Source organism: Danio aesculapii, chromosome 23, assembly GCF_903798145.1.
Source record: "Danio aesculapii chromosome 23, fDanAes4.1, whole genome shotgun sequence".
Taxonomy (NCBI): Eukaryota; Metazoa; Chordata; class Actinopteri; order Cypriniformes; family Danionidae; genus Danio; species Danio aesculapii.
Window position 1 is genome coordinate 14,382,543 of NC_079457.1, and position 22,280 is coordinate 14,404,822.

General features: G+C 43.2%; 1 protein-coding gene across 2 annotated transcripts in view; it reads right to left on the bottom strand.

Annotated features, from left to right (window-relative positions):
- LOC130217083 (inactive dipeptidyl peptidase 10) overlaps positions 1-22,280 on the bottom strand; it is a 132,269-nt gene that overhangs the window by 70,628 nt on the left and 39,361 nt on the right. The window contains exons 2-3 of one of the 2 annotated variants that reach the window (XM_056449099.1): positions 9,079-9,193; positions 570-665 (exon numbers count right to left, since the gene is read on the bottom strand). In XM_056449099.1, the coding sequence (XP_056305074.1) occupies positions 570-665; positions 9,079-9,193 (211 nt within the window). Of the gene's footprint in view, positions 1-569; positions 666-9,078; positions 9,197-22,280 lie in introns of both variants that reach the window. The other variant, XM_056449098.1, reaches the window with a different exon arrangement.

A 22,280-nucleotide genomic window follows, 5' to 3' on the forward strand; every position in this document is an offset into this window, starting at 1 on the left:
AATATCCTAAAAGGGTTGGCATGCACTGAATCGAAATTGAAAAAACTAAAATGATGCCCAACCCTAATCCTTAATAGAAATTTTCTTTTATTTTACACGTTATAATGTTAGATTTTTATATTTCAATAGGGCAGATTTGGCCTCACATTCCCAAGTAAAAAAATATATATAAACAGAGATTACCTTTTGGAAATAGTACTTTATATCGTACTCTCTCTTCAAACTAAGTGTAATGGGCCACATTACACTTAAAATCATGAAGAGATTTTTAAACTTGAATTATTCTACCATCCAGGCACCTCTTTATAAACACATTTTCAATATATTATGATCCACTAATCTTAATCTTGCATGCTGTACAATTGAAATTGAATGCAAACTGAAATGCAGACTGAATTACTGCTACATTTATTGAAGAGTAACCTGAATATTTTAACTATTAGTCGAAAAACACAGCTCCCCTGTTGCATTTCAACACACTGAATTGTTACACTCCAGGAGCTTTCATGTCCAAATCAATGAAGTTAAAGCATTCACTTAAACGCTCTTTATACAATATGAGTTCTCACCATTTAGCCATGTTGCACAGGGGTCGTGAATTTGGAAATCCTCGCTCTCCAGGTTCTCCAGAGTGAGACGAGACAACCGCAGGAGATGAGACTCGTCTGAAATACAAGATCAGGCAGGCGGTTGAGAACAAACACAACTCCTGAGGAGAAATATTTACAACATGAAAAATCATCTAACAAATCTAATCTTGATGTTACTAATGCAAATATCATAAGAAAAATAATATAATATCATTGTGAACAGTGATTCCACACACTGCATTTCTTAAATAGGCATTCAGTAATAGTTTTTTCATAGCATTTTTACACAGAGAATAGATTAGTTTTAGTTCAAAGAAAACAGATTTATAGATTCTTTACAATTAGCCAAGTGATTCTTATTTAAAATAATTTCCCAAGTGCTGTTTAATGGAGAGAAGATTTTTTCAACACATTTTTAAACTTATTAGTTTTAATAACTCATCTCTAATAACTAATTTCTTTTGTCTTTGATGATGACAGTACATGATATTTTACGTATTTTTCAAGATACTAGTATTCAGCCTAAAGTGCAAATCAAAGGCTTAACTAGGTTAATTAGGTATGTCAGGTTAATTAAGCGACAGGATTTCTGCAGAATTCAAAAATCAAATTTAAGACTTTTTAAAACCTTTTTATGACCATTTGTTAGGACTAAAGTTTATTTATTTATTTATTTTTGTTGCGCATTGCATGTGTCTTTTTTTCTTTGTCCCGCCTTCTTGTGTTGTTTTCTATTATTCCATAGGCTCCTATTCTAATATGATCCAGGCTCTGATTGGCTGCTGGTCGTGGAGACCTATAAAAGATAACTTCCGGTAGGGTTCGGGGAGCTCATTTATGGTGTGACGGTTGCTGGGTGTGGAGAGCTCTTGGATTTCCCAACCCCTTAGGCTGACGACCAACCTTTAGTCTTGTACAACTGTTTATGTATGCTTGCAACTTTTTGAGAGTTTGAGCTTGCAGGGGTGGCCTGCTTATTTATTTGATTACTTTTGACTTTGTTTATGTTAAGGGAAGAAGGTAGGCGTCCTGTATTTTTCTTTTAATATATACAGGTAATTTAGTTCATTTACTTTGCAGATTCTTTTGTTTGTTATTTATTTTCAACTGAGTGTCCACGTTTGGTTGTCGACCAAAGGGGATCTTTTGCATAAGTTGTTTTTTTTTTTTTTGGGGTGGGGGGGGGGGGGGGTGGGGGGGGGATCCACTACCCACAACCTTTTTCGTTTATTATGCCCATGTTGTTCTCCCCTAGACTTGGGGCGTAATACACTTATTAATGAAATTTCAGACTTATATGGGGTTAAACACTATAAGGATTTTTTTCTAATGGAAAAGGAAAAGATTTTTACTATTCTTTTCTAAAAAAATTCTAATTTAGTTATTTCTGAGCCACATATTTTAAATAATGGGTAAAAACAAGCAAACTTTGGTTTTATAAATGCTCTTTTTTTTTCGTGACATTTCTTTTACAAAAAGTTAAATACATGGACAACTGTCTGTCCAGATCAGGGTCCTCACCATTAAATAAATAGAGAACTTTTAAACTAATGTTATTGTAAGGACAATAATTAAACTTTATTGGTAAAAAGTTAAAAATGAAACTTATATTAAAAGTTTTATTGAGATATATTGCTGGTGATTATAAGGTTTCGGCCTGAATGAGTAGCTTTTCATGGACATACGAAAATTAAAACACGTTTAAATGATTAAGACCAACAACACAATATTTCTGTATTTCTATTTTTTAAGGCCTAAAATTTAGTTTCAGTAATTTAAGGAACCTAGGCTCATTCTGAAAGTGTACTGCTATATACATTTCTGGAGAGCACCAAATACGTCCCAGAAGGTATGTTTTTTTGCAGGTTTTGTTTTCGCAATTCCACGAGAGGCCTCTGTGTACGCTATTTGAGATCTCAAATTTCTCTCACTAGTGCCATTTGCTCCTGGGGTTCTCACGTGAATCCACTAGAGGCCGCTGTCAACTGACTGACCGATTGACTGACCCACCCTCCTCTTTCACTAAACCCAACCAATAGTGTTTTCAAAAGCAATCCAGAAAAGTAAAAGCCCTCATCTGATTTTTACCACGTCTTCAGATTTTACCACATTCTCACCCTGTTATTGTTATGAAGCGGACAGGAGACAGAGGTAAGGAAACGTTAGGGTGTTTATTAAATGACAACAAGGAGCACATGAAGGATAGCCAGGAGGATCGGGAATGATGTTGGGGTCTTTTCCTCCGTGGCTGGGTAACAGGAATACACGAGGATGGACAGCACACACCAGATACAGCTGACAGAGGATGACACAGACTTGGAAGGACTGGAAGACAGGACGATTCGGGAGGACCAGGAAGACTAGGAGGAATACAAAGAGAACAGGTAAGTAAATCGTTTGTTTTAGCTGAGGATGACTACGCTGAGTGGTCGCTCAGTTGTCCGCTTTCGTCGAGACGAGCCCGGACAATGAGCGACTGGAGTGCTGTGCTTTTATCTGGTGCTCGTGAATGTGATGCAGCTGTGTGCTCATTAGAAGTCAGGTGATGGTGATCTTCGTGAGTGGGGGTCGTGAGAGCCTGACCAATCCATGACAGTACCCCCCTCCCCAGGGCCCGCTCCTGAGGGCCGACACCTCCGACGCCGTGGTGGTCTCCCTCTGCCTCTAGGCGCTGGGAACTCAGGGTGGCTCTCATGAAACTCCACCATGAGACTAGGATCGAGAATATCAGCTCTGGGAACCCATGTCCTTTCTTCGGGGCCGTACCCTTCCCAGTCCACCAGGTACTCCAACTGGCCACCACGACGTCGGGAACGCAAGATCTCCTTCACTGCGTAGACGGCTCCTTCTTCTAGGAGCAGTGGAGGAGGGGGTTCCTCTTCGTGGTCAGGCTCTGTGGAGGGAAGAACAGGATCGTGATAGGGTTTCAGGAGTGATACGTGGAATGTAGGGTGAATACGGTAGTGAGAGGGTAATTGTAGTTTGTAGGTGACGGGGTTAACCTGTTCCACGATGGTGAAGGGACCAACAAATCGGGGACTTAACTTGCGAGAGGGCAGTCGCATGCGTATGTCCCGGGTGGATAGCCACACCTTTTGTCCGGGTGTGTATCTGGGTTCTTCAGACCTTCTCCTATCGGCGGTTACCTTGCTTCGACGGACTGCCCTCTGCAGATGTTGATGAGCCTCGTCCCAGACTCTCTCGCTCTCCCGGAACCAGTGATCCACTGCGGGGACATCAGATGGTTCGCCATCCCAGGGAAAGAGCGGTGGTTGGAAGCCCAGGACGCACTGGAATGGCGTGAGTCCGGTGGAGGGTTGCCGCAGTGAATTTTGGGCATATTCTGCCCAGCCCAAATACTGGCTCCAGGAGTTCTGGTGACCACTGCAGAAGGTCCTCAGGAACCGTCCCACCTCCTGAATCTTCCTCTCTGTCTGCCCGTTGGTTTGGGGATGATATCCAGAAGAGAGGCTGACGGCCACACCTAGGAGCTTGAAGAAGGCTTTCCATAGACGTGAGATGAACTGTGGACCTCTGTCCGACACAATATCTTCTGGAATACCAAATGACCTGAAGACTTGATTAAAGATATTGTCGGCAGTTTCAAAGGCTGTGGGAAGACCTTTCAGAGGGATTAGTTGACAAACTTTGAGAATCTATCTACTATGACTAGAATACAGGTATTACCTTCTGACGAAGGGAGGTCAGTGATAAAGTCCACTCCTAGGTGTGACCAGGGACGGTTCGGAATCGGCAAGGGATGGAGCTTTCCAGCGGGTAGATGACGTGGGCTCTTGGATTGGGCACAGTCCTTACAGCCCTGAACATATTGCCTCACATCCCTTGCCATGTTTGGCCACCAGAATCGTTGGGATACTAGCGAGAGAGTATTGTTGATCCCTGGATGTCCAGTGCCTAGCGAGGTATGTAAGGAGTGGATCAGATCTACCCGGTGTTCAGGTGGTATGAACTGCCGATGAGGAGGGCATCCCGGCGGAGCAGGGGCTTCCGGAGTGGCAACGACTGGAGGAGCGTTCCAGGTGATCGGACAAATGGAGATGTGTTCGGGAAGAATCTTCGTTGGGAGTTCTTCATGATCGTGATGCTCGTGTAAACGAGAGAGAGCGTCTGCTCTTAGATTCTTGGGTCCTGGACGATAGGAAATGGAGAAATCAAAACGTGAGAAGAAAAGTGACCATCTGGCTTGACGTGGACATAGTCTCTTGGCCTCTTTGATGTATTGGAGGTTTTTGTGATCTGTGATCACCTGGAACGGATGTTTGGCTCCCTCCAACCAGTGACGCCACTCCTCCAAGGCTAGCTTGATTGCTAGAAGCTCCCTGTCTCCTATGCTGTAATTCTGCTCCGCCGGGCTCAACTTCCGAGAGAAATAGGCACAGGGATGCAGTCGGGGCGGTGTATCATGATGTTGAGATAATACTGCCCCGACGCCGGTGGTGGATGCGTCCACTTCCACCACGAAAGGAAGATTTGGGTCAGGATGAGTCAGGAGTGGGGCCCTTGTGAACTCCTTCTTAAGAAGGCGGAAGGCTGCGGCTGCTTCTTTGGTCCACTCCAGTCCTTTGGGTTTACCCTTGAGGAGATTAGTGAGAGGTGATGTAATCCTGCTGTAGTCCTTGATAAACCGTCTATAAAAGTTAGCAAACCCAAGAAACCTCTGGAGCTCCTTAATGGAAGTGGGTTCTGACCAGGATAGAACAGCCTCAATTTTCTTCCCATCCATACGTATACCGGTTTGGTCAATGATGTATCCCAAGAAATGAATCGACTTCTGGTGGAATGAGCATTTCTCCGCTTTGAGGTAGAGGTGATGTTCTCTCAATGTGTGTAGGACCTCCGCAACGTGTTGGCGATGTTCGGCCTCACTCCGGGAGTAAATGAGGATGTCATCTATGTACACTATTACACAGTGGTGAAGAAACTCCCGGAGGACTTCATGAATGAAGTTTTGGAATACGGAGGGGGCGTTGACCAGACCGTAAGGCATGACCTCATATTCATAGTGGCCAGTAGGGGTCACGAATGCTGTCTTCCATTGGTCCCCCTCACGTATTCTTATCAGATTATACGCGCTGCGGAGGTCCAATTTAGTGAAGACTTTAGCTTCTCGGAGCTGTTCCAAAGCGGCTGGTACCAGAGGAAGGGGATATCGGTATTTTACTGTACCGTTATTTAGGACCCTGTAGTCGATGCATGGACGCAGCCCTCCGTCCTTCTTGGCCACAAAGAAGAAGCTTGAGGCGGCTGGTGATTTTGAGTGACGTATGTACCCCTGACTCAGAGCCTCCCTTATGTAATCTTCCATTGCCGGATTCTCTGGAAGCGAGAGCGGGTAGATCCTACCTCTTGGCAACTGGGCATCTGGAACTAGGTCGATCGCGCAGTCCCATGGCCGATGCGGCGGTAGCTGGGAAGCTCTCTTGGGGCAGAAGACATCATGAAAGGAGCTGTACTCCTTAGGAATGTGGATAGACTGCTTCTCAGGAGGGCTCTCGACCGATGTTGCAAACAAAGAAATGGGGTTCCGACCTTGAAGAGGGAGATTTGGAAAACAGGCAGGTGTACATCCAGATCCCCATTTCTTTATCTCTCCTGTGCCCCAAGAGATGATGGGATCGTGCTTCACCAGCCACGGGCGCCCTAGAATGATGTCCATATTTGCTCCCTCCAGAACCAGAAATTGAATCCTCTCTTGATGTAACAACCCCACTTGAAGAAGGATGTCCTCGCATTGTCGATGGATACGGGTCGAAGATCGAGTGCACTGGGTTATCGGTTGTATCTGGTATATATGCGAGGACGCCTCAGTACGGAGGTGGAGTTGACGACAGAGGGATTGGGAGATGAAGTTCCCTGCTGACCCGGAGTCGATGAGGGCTGTGACAAGGAGAGAAATAGAGGCAGTAGTTATTTGTACGGTGGTAGTAAGTGGTTTACATTGTTCAATATTCGTACTGAATACACTCACTGAAGTCCGAATGGGACGAAGGGGACACTCCATACGGGTGTGTCCACTGACACCGCAGTATAGACACAGACCCCGGGTCAGCCTCCTCTGTCGTTCCGCTGATGTCAGTCTTCCAGACTCTATTATCATGGGTTCTGGTTCTGGAGAGGCTGTTGACTCAGGCGATTGGAGGAGTGCAGACGAGGGGGTGATGGTGTCCTGTTGATAGGAACGGAGACGATCGGAACATCGGAGAGAATGTTGGATGAATCTCTCCAGACCCATTGTATCATCTAATGTGGCCAGTTGGATTCGGAGAGTGGGTTCCAAGCCGAGCCGGTACGTGGTCAACAACGATCTCTCATTCCATCCACTTGCAGCTGCTAGAGTGCGAAACCGGAGAGCATATTCCTGTGTAGATAGAGTACCTTGCTTTAGATGATACAGCTGCTCTCCAGTGGCTACTTCCCCATCAGAACGTCCAAACACCTCTTTGAAATACTCCGTGAAGGTAGTGATGGAATTCATGACCGGCCCGGCTTGGTTCCAGATCGTCTCAGCCCATTTAAGTGCAGGTCCAGAGAGTAGAGATACGATGTAGGCGATCTTCGACTTATCTGTGGGATATAGAGAAGGTTGCATTTCGAATATGAGGGAACATTGTAACAGAAAACCATTGCACTCCCCCGCTCCGCCTGAGTAGGGCGCTGGTCGGGCCATGGGACTGGAAGGAAGGGCCGAAGAAGAAACTGTGGAGGCGGAAGTGCTCGGTGCTGGTGGTGCGTTGGAAAGTGGAGCTGGTGGCTGTAGAATCCGCTTCAACTGGTCCACCAGCTCTTGAAGGTGATCGGGGGTGCTCATGTTGTCGTCGTTATTGGTCCGGGCTTCTGTTATGAAGCGGACAGGAGACAGAGGTAAGGAAACGTTAGGGTGTTTATTAAATGACAACAAGGAGCACATGAAGGATAGCCAGGAGGATCGGGAATGATGTTGGGGTCTTTTCCTCCGTGGCTGGGTAACAGGAATACACGAGGATGGACAGCACACACCAGATACAGCTGACAGAGGATGACACAGACTTGGAAGGACTGGAAGACAGGACGATTCGGGAGGACCAGGAAGACTAGGAGGAATACAAAGAGAACAGGTAAGTAAATCGTTTGTTTTAGCTGAGGATGACTACGCTGAGTGGTCGCTCAGTTGTCCGCTTTCGTCGAGACGAGCCCGGACAATGAGCGACTGGAGTGCTGTGCTTTTATCTGGTGCTCGTGAATGTGATGCAGCTGTGTGCTCATTAGAAGTCAGGTGATGGTGATCTTCGTGAGTGGGGGTCGTGAGAGCCTGACCAATCCATGACAGTTATTTACTTGTTTATTTAATTTTTTGGCTTTTGTTTTTGTCTTAGCCGCTTTGTGGAACCGTTCTTTACCAGACTCGAACCCCGTCGTCATGGTCAACTCCTCTTTGCGTCTCAATGCGGCCGAAGTACATGTCAAGCTACTGGACAAACTGGTAACAGCGGGAACGCCGTCCATATGGAGGAAAGCGGTCAGCTGGTAAGCGCGAAAAGGAACTGTATCATATCACCCTGTATCTTTCGTTTTAAAGACAAAATGCAGCCATACGTACCTCTGGCAACATAAGTCGCGATCTCCAGAAATGTATATAGGGCTACGTTTTCAGAATGAGCCTTTGTTGGAACTTAAGACCCCGCAGACACCCTGAAGCAAGTTATTAGACAACAGTGGTTTGTTCTGTAGCCAACTGAATAAACAAATCTTAAGGGGGCTAATAATATTGACCTCAAAAAAAAAGTTTAAACTGCTTTTATTCCAGCCAAACTAAGGGAAAAAGTCATTTCAATTGTAAGTTTTAAAAAGAAAATCCCATTAATTTTTAATGTTTTGCTATGCTGGGATTAGAACTTCTGTTATGGTGTTTGCCGTGTCCAAAATGAACCCTTGCCAAGAGCCAAAAGCGGATGTAACTTGGCTTTGTCCATTTGCCTGCTCACAATAATGCCTAAACTCCTCTCTATTCCAACATAACAGATCATTACACACACTCCCTTTACTCGTCTTACTCAGAAACACAGAAAATAATTACACATAAATTCAACATTTACACTCCCTATTCAGCTCCACACAAAGCATACAGGGAAATAAAAACGCTCAATGAACAAAACAAAGACAAATTATGTATGAAGTCCCAATGCAAACGGATTAAGTTATAGAAATTTATGTTGATTGCATTCAAAACAAAAACACAAGCTCTTTTAAAATCCTTTTTTTCATGTGTTTGTGTGTGTGTGTTGCTTGCTTTGTTTCCACTTGTCTTTTTGTGTTTTTGTTAGAGGATGGATGTCTTATATATGAGCTCTCTGGCGCTCACATAAACCCATAATCTTCTGTTATTTTCCCCCCATCTCTTTCTTCTATTACTGTAGCTGATCTCTCTTTGTATGCTTGGTTCTCATTTCATTCAATTTATATTTATTTACTGCTTACGTCTCCATCTTACCGGGTGTGAGGAGAAAAATGGAAAGGGTCACAAGAGACATGACCCCCAGGATGACCACCATGGCGATACCAATTCCCTTCCAATTTCGAGGAGGTCCTCCTGTGCTGCCGAGATCCTGCTCAAAAAACAAAAATAGCCGCATTAAATTTGTTGCCCCTTATATGCATATGTTCTCCGGTAAAAGTGTACTTTTGATAAGAAAGTTTGACAGTGGTTGAACAAGGTATTGCATTCCTGATTCAAAACACATGCAAGCACAGGTTGCCAGATTGATTACACCAACAGGAGGAGGAGTTTTGATAAGTAAGTTTGACAGTGGTTGAACAAGGTATTGCATTCCTGATTCAAAACACATGCAATAGCAGGTTGCCAGATTGATTAAACCAACAGGAGGAGGAGTTTTGATAAGTAAGTATGACAGGGGTCAACTAGGTGTTGCATTCCTGATTCAAAACACATACAAGCGCAGGTTGCCAGATTGATTACACCAACAGGAGGAGGAGTTTTGATAAGTAAGTTTGACAGTGGTTGAACAAGGTATTGCATTCCTGATTCAAAACACATGCAATAGCAGGTTGCCAGATTGATTAAACCAACAGGAAGAGGAGTTTTGATAAGTTTGACAGTGGTTGAACAAGGTATTGCATTCCTGATTCAAAACACGTGCAATAGCAGGTTGCCAGATTGATTACACCAACAGGAGGAGGAGTTTTGATAAGTAAGTTTGACAGTGGTTGAACAAGGTATTGCATTCCTGATTCAAAACACATGCAATAGCAGGTTGCCAGATTGATTAAACCAACAGGAAGAGGAGTTTTGATAAGTTTGACAGTGGTTGAACTAGGTGTTGCATTCCTGATTCAAAACACGTGCAATAGCAGGTTGCCAGATTGATTACACCAACAGGAGTGTGCCTCACTATCAAGTCTAAAGGCTGATTCAAGGCTGATTTAAGTCGTGTTCTAAATAAAAGAAACGGCACCCATTAGAAGAAATATTTACAATATTAAAAGGAGTTTTTGTCCTAACCAACACATGAAATTTATATTTTAAAAACAGCCTCTATTTCTTGCAGCTGAACAACAGGATAAACTGACAATGATCACTTCAGGTGCACCTCATGTGCTGTATTCAGGGTTAAATGCTAAAAATGTGGTAATTTAAATGCATAGTAATAATAAAATGAAGTGATGTTAATTCTGTTCGAATATGTTTTTATCATTTAAAAATTAAAACACTACAGAAAGTACCGATAAGAGTACCGTTAAAGTACCAAACTGATAAGCGGTATTGATAAAAGTAGTAATAGTGTTAAAACCTTGACGATACCCATCCCTAACAACTTCCTTTCTTTAGAGCAATATGTCATGTGTAAAATTATCACACAAATAAAACATGAGATACAAATTATCTCACATTACTTGCCACTTCACTACAAAAAGTCAAAGGAGAGACAATGCAAACTTTTTTATTACACAGAGCAAAGTGTCTTGGGAAATATTTGCCCAAAATCATCCAATACCAACTTCTGCCACACATTCATTGCTATTTTACCTCAAAAGTTGAAAGAGAACATCAAACCTCTCCTTTTACTTACAGCAGTGGTTCTCAAACTGGGGGTCGCGACCCCTACGGGGGTCGCAAAATAATTTCAAGGGGTTGTGAGAGTGATTTAAAAATAGTGTAATTTTCAGTGATTATAATATATACTTTTCAGTATTCCAAGTGAAAGCTAATATTTTCAGATTTTTTAAAAGATATTACTGATTAGTATTTAAAAAAAGTGAATAGAACATCATAACTGTGCAGTGAATAAATCGCTAGTTATCAATACAGCACGCATCTGGATGTGAAAACCGGAACCGTCTACTTTGACTAAGCATAAGAGCAAGACCCCATCAGACAAAAGTAGGAAACGTCAAAAATATCAGGATGAAATCATAAAGTATTTAGGACACATTCAGGCAGAATGCATCTTTGCAAATGAAACGCAGCACTCAGGAACAGTTTAAAACTGTTGTCATGTCAACTTGCTGCAGTAAACAAAGCCTGTAATGCTTGCCCCGCCTTGGCGCGTTCACGCTCTTCTTATTGGCCCACAGCTCTAGAGCTGAACGTGAATGGATTGGTTAAAATAAGCTGTCAATCACTCAGTCAACGCTTTCTGTCTTTAGATGACTAGAGATATTGCTATTAATTCGCGCTGAAGATGCGAATGAAAACAACACTGACAGATTTAGTTTTAGAAACCACCTAAAGCAACAAATAATGGCACATCTGATTACTGATCATGTGGTGAATGTTAATCCACCATCTACACTTTTTGAAGAGAGGATAAAAGACTTCCAGTGGATTCAAGTCCGCTATGAAAATAACTAAAGCATTCACTGTAAAGTCTGTGGGACGAAATTTTTAGGTAACTGTTTGCCACATCAACACATTTTAAGCACAAGAGGTTCTGTTTAATCCTTCATTTAATCGCCAGATGCTGTTAGCCATGCAAGTGGCAGCTATATCGTACACCATCGCAAAAGGGCTTGCACTGACTAAGATTAAACTAATTTTTCAACTCATGAAGAGAGCAGTATTGCTATTAAAAAGACGTATGCAAATAATAAGGTATATGTCCAAAGCAAAAATATTAATTTTGAGCCCTGTAAATTATAGTAATTATAGTTAAAATATTGTAAACAGCTTAAAAGTCTCATGGGTAAAATTACACCCCCCCACCCCCCACCACCACCCCAAAAAAATAATAGAAATTATGTCTCACATTTCTTCCCATTTCACAACATAAAGGTAACGTTTCTTACACAGAGCCAAGTGTCTTGGGTAATATTAGCCTAAAGAAATCAATTCCAAAATTCAAGTATATTGCTATTTTATAACAAAGTTAAAAGGCAACCAAAACAAACAACATCTTGTCCTTAGAGCTAAGCAAGTCTAGCCCAAAAACATGCAATACCAATTTCTCCCTCACATTCCTTGCTATTTCACTACAAAAAGTCAAACAAAGTAAAGAAATAAGCAACAAAGACATCTCTTTTTCCTCCGACCAAAGTGTCATTGGGTGACGTTATGCCAGAAACAATGCAAAACTAACTTTGTCCGCACATTGCTTGCTATTTTACCACAAAAATTTAAAGGAGAATATTAGCCAAAAACCATTGCGAAACCAATGAATCCCTTGCTATTTTAGTGTTAAAATAAAAAGTCTAAAGAGAACCTACAAAGCTCCTTGTCCTTTGAGCAAAGTGAAATCTGGTAATATTAATCCAAACAAACATCCAAGATGAATTTCTTCTGCATATTCCTTGCTATTTTACCACAAAAAACAAATGAAGAACAAAATTCTACTTGTAAATAGATCAAAACAATATAGGTAAAATTAACCCAAAAACCTGTCACGGATTGGCCAGGCTCTTCCACCAGCATCACGCAAAGATCACCATCACCTGAGTATTAACCACACACAGCTGCACCCAATCACTTAGTCACTATATAAGCACACACCTCACTTCACTCAGTGTCCGGTCTCGTTCCTACGAAGCGGACTCTGAGTGAACACCTCCTGGTAATCACTAACACTCGATATCAGTATATTGTACTTATCTGCTCTCTGTCTCTCCTAGTTTGTCCAGTGTTCCCGGTGTCCTGTCTGCCTTGTGTTTGTCAACAGTCTGTCTTCCCCGCAAGCCTTCTGGTGTGTGCATTCGGTCTCCCTCAGTATCAGTCATCCAGCCTGCCACCAAGGATCATCCGCACAACCGGACTCCACTCACTTCTCCTCCGTTCTCCTGATGTGCTCATGTGTTACAAATAAACATTGTTAATAACTCACTCACCTTCCTTGTCCGTCTGCTTCCCATAACAGAAGACCGGACCTCTACAATCAACAGCATGAGCACTCACGATCCCATTCAAGAGTTGGTGGACTCATTGAAGAGAGTTTTGTTACCATCTACTCCACTTCCCGAAGCACCACCAGCACCGAGCACTTCTTCACCGTCCACCCACTCATCCAGTCCCATGGCTCGACCAGCGCCCTACTCTGGCGGGGCGGAGGAGTGCAATGGATTTCTTTTGCAATGTTCTCTCATATTCACCATGCAACCTGAGTTATATCCCACAGATCGGTCCAAAATCGCATTCATCATCTCCCTTCTCTCTGGATCGGCTCTTCGGTGGGCAGAAACCATTTGGCAACAGTCTGGGCCGGTAACCAGCTCCATTCAAGCCTTCACCAAGTACTTTAAGGAGGTTTTTGGTCGCGCAGATGCAGAAGTAGCAGCTGGAGAACAGTTATACCATCTCAAACAGGGAGCCATGTCCACTCAGGATTATGCGCTCCGGTTCCGTACTCTGGCTGCTGCTAGCGGATGGAATGAGCGATCTCTCCTCACCACCTACCGGCTCGGACTGGAGCCCAGCCTCCGACTACAGCTAGCAGCCCTCGACGATACCTTGGGGTTGGAGAAATTCATCCAACTATCCCTCCGCTGTTCCGATCGTCTGAGGGTGTACCAGCACGATCTTCCACCTGTTCCCCAAGCACTCCTCCGTTCGCCAGAGCCAGCAGTCCCTCCAGAACCTGAACCAATGATCGTGGAATCTGGTAGACTCACCATCACTGAGCGACAGAGGAGGCTGACCCGGGGTCTATGTATGTACTGTGGTGCCGAAGGACATGTCAGGCTGGACTGTCCCATTCGTCCAGCACGTCCCTTGGTGAGTGTATTCAGTTCCCCCATTGAAAAAATGCATCCTCTCACCACCAATGTCCAGTTAACTACCCCTTCTGTATCTGTTTCAGTCACGGCCCTCATCGACTCCGGGTCAGCTGGAAATTTCATCTCGTACGCCCTCTGTCGCCAGCTCCATCTTAACACCGAAGCCTCGACGCACGTCTACCAGATCCAACCCATAACCAACGCAATCCGTTCCCAGGCACGTATCCATCGCAAATGTGAACCTATCTATCTCCAAGTGGGATTGCTCCACAAGGAGGAGATCCAATTTCTGGTTCTGGAGGGTGCATCCATGGGCATCATTCTAGGGCGCCCGTGGCTGGTGAAGCACGATCCCATCCTCTCTTGGGGCACAGGAGAAATAAAGAAATGGGGTGAAGACTGCAAAACCAGATGTTTTCCCGACCTACCTGTTCAACTTCAGAAACCACTTACCATCTATGTCACGTCTGTCGAAAGTCCAGTCAATAAACAATCCATTCAAATCCCGAAGATCTACTCCACATATGAAGACGTTTTTTGCCCCAAGAGAGCTTCCCAGCTACCTCCACATCGGCCATGGGACTGCGCCATAGACCTGCTGCCAGACGCTCCTATGCCCAAAGGTAGGATCTACCCGTTGTCCCTTCCGGAAAACTAAGGCCATGGAGGAGTATATTCAGGAAGCACTGAGTCAGGGGTATATCCGCCAGTCCACGTCACCCGCTGCCTCAAGCTTTTTCTTTGTGGCCAAGAAGGATGGAGGGCTGCGTCCTTGCATCGATTACCGAGTTCTGAATCAAGGAACAGTTAAGTTCCGGTATCCCCTTCCTCTCGTCCCTGCGGCCCTGGAACAACTCCGATCCGCCAAGATTTTCACGAAGTTGGACCTCCGCAGCGCCTACAATCTGGTCAGAATACGTGAGGGGGACGAGTGGAAGACTGCGTTTGTGACCCCTACAGGGCACTACGAATACCTGGTCATGCCCTATGGTCTGTATTCCAGAACTTCATTCACGAAGTCCTCCGGGAGTTCCTCCATATCTCCGTCATAGTCTACATTGATGACATCCTGATTTACTCCCGGAGTGAGGCCGAACACCGCCACCACGTTGCGGAGGTCCTACAAACCCTCAGAGACCATCAATTGTACCTCAAGGCTGAAAAATGCTCCTTCCACCTACCATCTGTTCAGTTCTTGGGGTACATTATTGATCAGAAAGGGGTTCGCATGGACGAGGGGAAGGTCACTGCCGTTGTCTCCTGGCCACAACCAACAACTATTAAAGAACTCCAACGATTTCTAGGGTTTGCCAATTTCTATAGACGATTCATCCACAACTATAGTCTCATTACCGCTCCGCTGACCAACCTACTCAAAAATCACCCCAAGAAACTCTCCTGGCCTCCCGAAGCCGATGCAGCCTTCCAAACCCTCAAACAATCATTCACTCAAGCTCCACTCCTGACTCACCCAGATCCTGAAATCCCGTTCGTGGTCGAGGTAGATGCCTCGACAACTGGAGTTGGAGCCATCCTGTCACAACATCAAGGTACACCAGCATTACTCCATCCATGCGCCTATTTCTCAAGGAAGCTCAGCCCGGCGGAGAGGAACTATGACATCGGAAATCGGGAGCTATTAGCTATCAAGCTTGCCCTGGAAGAATGGCGACACTGGCTGGAGGGAGCTAAACATCCTTTCCAGGTGATTACAGACCATAAGAATCTCCAGTACCTCAAAGAAGCCAAAAGACTCTGTCCTCGTCAGGCCCGATGGTCCCTGTTCTTCTCCCGATTCCAATTCTCAATATCTTACCGACCTGGGTCAAAGAACATCAGAGCGGACGCACTTTCCCGTATTTATGATCAGCCGGAAATCATGGAGACCCCAGCCAGAATCCTCCCAGAACAGATCACGGTCTGTCCCATCACCTGGTCCGCTCCTACAGTCGTCGCCACTGCCGAATCCAGGACTCCGCCGGGCTGTCCCCCCAATCGTCGCTTCATTCCTGAAAACCAACGGGTAGATCTGATCCATTCCACCCATACATCTTTGGGCACAGGACATCCCGGGACCAACAACACCCTCTCGCTGCTATCCCAACGCTTTTGGTGGCCGCACATGGCGAGGGATGTGAGGAGATACGTTCAAGGCTGTAGAGAGTGCGCTATGTCGAAGAGTCCTCGCCATCTACCTGCAGGTAAACTCCATCCCTTGCCCATCCCAAACCGCCCCTGGTCACACCTAGGAGTTGACTTCATGACAGATCTCCCATCATCTGAAGGTAATACCTGCATTTTAGTCATTGTTGATCGATTTTCCAAATTCTGCCGTCTGATTCCCTTGAAGGGTCTGCCCACAGCCCTGGAAACCGCCGAAACCCTATTCAACCATGTCTTCCGATGCTTTGGATTACCTGAGGACATAGTCTCGGACAGAGGACCCCAGTTCATCTCCAGACTATGGAAAGCCTTCTTCAGACTCCTAGGTGTGACCGTCAGCCTCTCGTCTGGCTATCATCCACAGACCAACGGCCAGACAGAGAGGAAAATCCAAGAAGTGGGGCGGTTCCTCAGAACATTCTGTCACGGTCATCAAAACTCCTGGAGCCAGTTTCTGGGCTGGGCGGAATACGCCCAGAATTCCCTGCGGCAACCTACCACCGGACTTACGCCATTCCAGTGTATTCTGGGCTTCCAACCTCCACTCTTTCCCTGGGATGGCGAACCTTCTGATGTCCCCGCAGTGGATTACTGGTTCCGGGAGAGCGAGAGGGTCTGGGACGATGCTCATCACCATCTCCAGAGGGCAGTTCGCAGAGCCAAGGAGGTCTCCGACAAGAGGAGGATCCCAGGTCCAAGCTATGCGCCGGGGCAGAAAGTTTGGCTCTCCACCAGAGACATCCGCTTGCGACTGCCCTCCCGAAAACTTAGTCCCAGATTTGTTGGTCCCTTCACCATCCTGGAGCAGGTCAACCCCGTCACATTTAAGTTACAGTTACCACCACAATATAGGATCCACCCCACATTCCATGTTTCACTCCTCAAACCCTTTCACGACCCTCTGATTCCTTCCACAGAGCCTGGCCATGAAGAGGAACCTCCTCCCCCCCTGATGTCGGAAGTCGGATCCATTTATAAGATCAAGGACCTTCTACGGTCCCGACGTCGTGGTGGTCAGCTGGAATATCTTGTCGACTGGGAGGGATACGGTCCGGAGGAGAGATCTTGGGTCCCCAGATCAGATATATTAGATCCTGCACTTATGGAAGAGTTCCACTCCAATCACCCCGAGTTTCCAGCACCTCGTGGACGTGGTAGACCACCACGGCGTCGGAGGTATAGGCCCTCAGGAGCGGGCCCTGGGGAGGGGGGTAATGTCACGGATTGGCCAGGCTCTTCCACCAGCATCACGCAAAGATCACCATCACCTGAGTATTAACCACACACAGCTGCACCCAATCACTTAGTCACTATATAAGCACACACCTCACTTCACTCAGTGTCCGGTCTCGTTCCTACGAAGCGGACTCTGAGTGAACACCTCCTGGTAATCACTAACACTCGATATCAGTATATTGTACTTATCTGCTCTGTCTCTCCTAGTTTGTCCAGTGTTCCCGGTGTCCTGTCTGCCTTGTGTTTGTCATCAGTCTGTCTTTCCCGCAAGCCCTCTGGTGTGTGCATTCGGTCTCCCTCAGTATCAGTCATCCAGCCTGCCACCAAGGATCATCCGCACAACCGGACTCCACTCACTTCTCCTCCGTTCTCCTGATGTGCTCATGTGTTACAAATAAACATTGTTAATAACTCACTCACCTTCCTTGTCCGTCTGCTTCCCATAACAAAACCATTGTGATACTAAATTTGGCCTCACATTTCTTGATATTTCACACAAAAAGTCAGGAAAACCAATAAAGACATATCAGCAACAATCCCCCTTTTTCTATAGCAAAGCATTATGGTTAATATTAGCCCAAAAACCATTGCGAGATTAACTTTGAAAATGTATTTCTAGCTACCACAAGGGTCAAAATAGAACAACTGAATTCTCCTTTTTCTTTTTTAGAGCAAAAGGTGGTTTTTATTGAGACACCAACTTTGGCCTCAAATTCCTTGCTATTTCACTAATAAAAAAGGCAAAAGAGAGCCAACAAAGACATGTCCTTTTTATTTAAGCAAAGTGAAATCTGGTAATATTAATGCAAAAAAATATCCAAAACAAATTTCTCCTGCATATTGCTTGCTATTGTACCACAAAAGAAAACAACAACAATCCCTTTTCCTATAGCTAACCATCCGGGTAGTATTAGCCCTAAAAATCATTGTGATATCAACTTTACTAATGCAGTTCTTGCTACCACAAGAGTCAAAAGAAAACAACCAAATTCTCTTTTTCCTTAAAGCAAATCATCATGGTTAATATTAGCCCAAACTCATTGAGATACCAACTTTGGCCACAAATTCATTGCTATTTTACTACAAAAACTAAAAGTCAAAAGAGAACCAAAAAGCATCTCCTCTTCCTCTAAGCGAAATGTAATTGGGTAATAATAATCAATATAGGTAATATTTACCCAAAAACAATTGCGATACCATTACGATACCACACATTTCTTCATATTTCACACCAAAAAAGTCAAGAAAACCAACAAAGACATCTCCTTGTCCTCTGAGCAAAGTGACATTGGGTATTAATCCAAAAAATATCCAAGAAAAATTTCTCATGCATGTTACTTATTATTTTACCACAAAAAAAATTGCAAGAGGACAAAAAAATCTGTTTTTCTTAAAAAAAAAAAATCACACACAAAAGAATCGAAAGAGGACAAACTTCTACTTTTCCTCAGATTAAATTAATTGGGGTAATATTAACCCAAAAACCACTGTGATACCAAACCTGCCCTCACATTTCAAGAGAACCAACAAAGACCTCCTCTTCCTCTGAGCGAAGTGTAATTGGGTATTAATAATAAAAAAAGCATCCAAGACAAACTTCTGCCACACATTCCTTGCTATTTTACCACAAAAGTCAGAAGAAAACATTAACAATCCCTTTTCCTATAGCAAACCATCCGGGTAGTATCAGCCCCAAAAAACAATTCCGATATCAACTTTACCAATGCAGTTCTTGCTACCACAAGAGTCAAAAGAGAACAACCAAATTCTCCTTTTCCTTAGAGCAAACCATCATGGGTAATATTAGCCCAAATTCATTGTGATACCAACTTTGGCTTCAAATTCCTTGCTATTTTACTACAAAAACAAAGTCAAAAGAGAACCAACAAAGACATCTCCTCTTCCTCTGAGCGAAATGTAATAAGGTAATATTAATCCAAACAAATATCCAAGTCAAATTTCTTTTGCATATTCCTTGCTATTTTATCACACAAAAAAGGACAAACTTCAACTTTTCATTAGATCAAAATATATAGGTAATATTAACCCAAAGCCATTGCGATACCAAATTTGGCCTCACATTTCTTGATATTTCACACAAAAAGTCAAGAAAACCAACAAAGACATCTCTTTGTCCTCTGAGCAAAATAAATTGGATTATATTAATCTCAAAATTACTACATAATCCTTGTTATTTTACCACAAAAATGAAGGGAAGACAAACTTCTTCTTTTCATTAGATCAAAACAATATGGGTAATGTTAACACAAAAACCATTGCGATACCAAACCTGCCCTCACATTTCAAGAGAACCAAAAAAGACATCTCAATATGTGAAGTGAAGTGTATTTGGGTATTAATAATAATAAAAAAAAACATCCAGTACAAACTTCTGGCACACATTCCTTGCTATTTTACCACAAAAGTCAGAAGAAAACAACAACAATCTCTTTTCCTATATACCAAACCCTCAGGGTAATATTAGTCAAAAAACCATTGCGATACAAACTTTGTCAATGAATTCCTTGCTACCAATTTTTCCTTTTCCTTAGAGCAAAGCATAATTTTAGCCTAAAAACCATTGAAATACCAATTTTGGCCTCGCATTCCTTGCTTTTTTACTACAAAGACTCCAAGAAAACCAACATCAACCTCTTCTTACAGCATAATGTCATGACCCGTGTTAGCCAAAGAAAAACCAATACCAAAACCAATTCTGCCATGCTGATGACGTCCTGCTAAAAAAAGGCCAAAACAGAAGTAGCTGCATTAACTTTTCCCCTCATACACAGTCTCCCCACCACCAAGGGAGGAATGTATTAGTGCTGCCTCATTTGCACTGCCTCAGAGCAGGGATTTCATGTGAGACGTGTGTATCAGCGCAGCAACCCTCCGGGGGAGAACCAAAGGACCTCGCTATGACAGAAATCTGTGTGATTTAGAGCAATCCTTCATAAAACCAGCAAGAAAAGAATTCCTCGAGTGAAAAACGAGAAGCTAATTGAGTCTCGTATTTCTGTCGTGTCTTAATTTCCACCAAATGGCGCCTCATTTCACCTACAACAGCTGTAATGAGGCTTATGTACGATAAAGTGTGCGTGGGGTGTCGTTTTCCAGCGTGCGGGGGGCGAGGTTAGCACTGGAAGCTTGCAAAGACACGTTCTTGACTGTTTTTTCCAAGCCGAATTCGCTGCAACAAAGCCGCGTAGATGAGACAAGCTAGGCTTCACTTATGAAACACTGTTTTCAGCTCCCAGAATGTGTCAGTGACAGCCAAGGCTGAAGTAAAAAGCTTTAGCGCTGCGCCTGACGGGCAGCTTGGGATGGTTACGAGACCATCAGTCATAATCAGGAGCAATAAACAGCCACTCCAAGGCTAGAAGAAAATCACTACTGGTGGCAGAGGGGAGGGACCGCCGAGTGAGTGTTTACTCATTGACTGTCCATAAAACTTAGTCTTCATTATCTCGGTGTCTTATGTTTGTGGTTTCAAAGGGAGAAAGCTAAACCACCTCTTCTCACCTTCCCTCAGGGGTAGAGGTGAATGAGAGATGGGCTAGTAGAGAGGGGGATGAAACTCATAACTTAACCAGCTGGCATTCTGGCAGACTCCTTAACCTCAGCTGTCTGAGGACAAAACGAGAGCCAACGACCCGCAGTTTCTCACACAAACACCTTCTGACGGTGTGGTAGTAGGGCTGCACAATTTATTGTTTCAGCAATCCATTTTGAAATTTGCGAATCCACAGTAGTCACAGATCACAGGGTTATACAATCGCTATGTTTCCATCCACCTATTTTTATGCACATTTTGGAATATTGCTTAATAAATAATGCTTAATGGAAACGCCAAGATGTGCATAAATTTTGAAAATGCACATTCAGTTATTAAAAATAATTGGCCCTTCAGTGAATTTTTTTTCTTTTTCAAATATTTTCCAAATGATGTTTAACAGAGCAAGGATTTTTTTCACAGTATTTGCTTTAATATTTTTTCTTCTGGAGAAAGTCTGATTTGTTTTATTTCAGCTAGAATAAAAACTGTTTTTAAATTTTTTTAAACCATATTAAGGTCAAAACAATTAGCCCCTTTTAAGCTATATATTTTTTTCTCGATAGTCTACAGAACAAACCATCGTTATACAATGACTTGCCTATTTACCCTATCCTGGCTAGTTAACCTAATTAACCTAGTTAAGCCTTTAAATGTCACTTTAAGTTGTATAGAAGTGTCTTGAAAAATATCTAGTCAAATATTATTTACTGTCATCATGACAAAGATAAATCAGTAATTAGAAATGAGTTCTTAAAACTATTATGTTTAGAAATGTGTTGAAAAAAAAAACCTTTTCATTAAACAGAAACTCTAATAAATCAGGATTATTATTTTTTTTCCCCCCAATTTCTGTTTAATGGAGAGATTTTTTCAGCACATTTCTAAACATAATAGTTTTAATAACTGAGTTATTTTTTTCTTTGCTATGATGACAGTAAATAATATTTTACTACATATTTTTGTTTTGTACTAAGTTTGGTGACCTGAACAATTTAAGTATAATCTACTTAAGTACTAAGTTTGGTGAACTTACCAATTTAAGTATAATCTACTTAAGTACTAAGCTTGGTGAACTTACCAATTTAAGTATAATCTACTTTAGTACTAAATTTGGTGACCTGAACAATTTAAGTATAATCTACTTAAGTGCTAAGTTTGGTGAACTGAACAATTTAAGTATAATCTACTTAAGTGCTAAGTTTGGTGAACTGAACAATTTAAGTATAGTCTACAAAACCGGCAAGTTAAATAAACTTAAATATGAAGTTTTGGGAGACTCCATTACTCAATTATATTGAGGCAATGAGTTTACTCAATTAATTTAGTTCAGTCAACTTATTAGGGTTTTCAGTGTATGTTTGTGATTTGTTTATTATATTTCATCCAAATGCACTGCCTTACAAAATCATCCTAATTATGATTATTTGTAGCTATTAACATCGTTGATGATATATTAATCATATCACGATATCTACTGCTGTAAAACAAAAATGTTTCAATATTCTGTTCTATCTGGT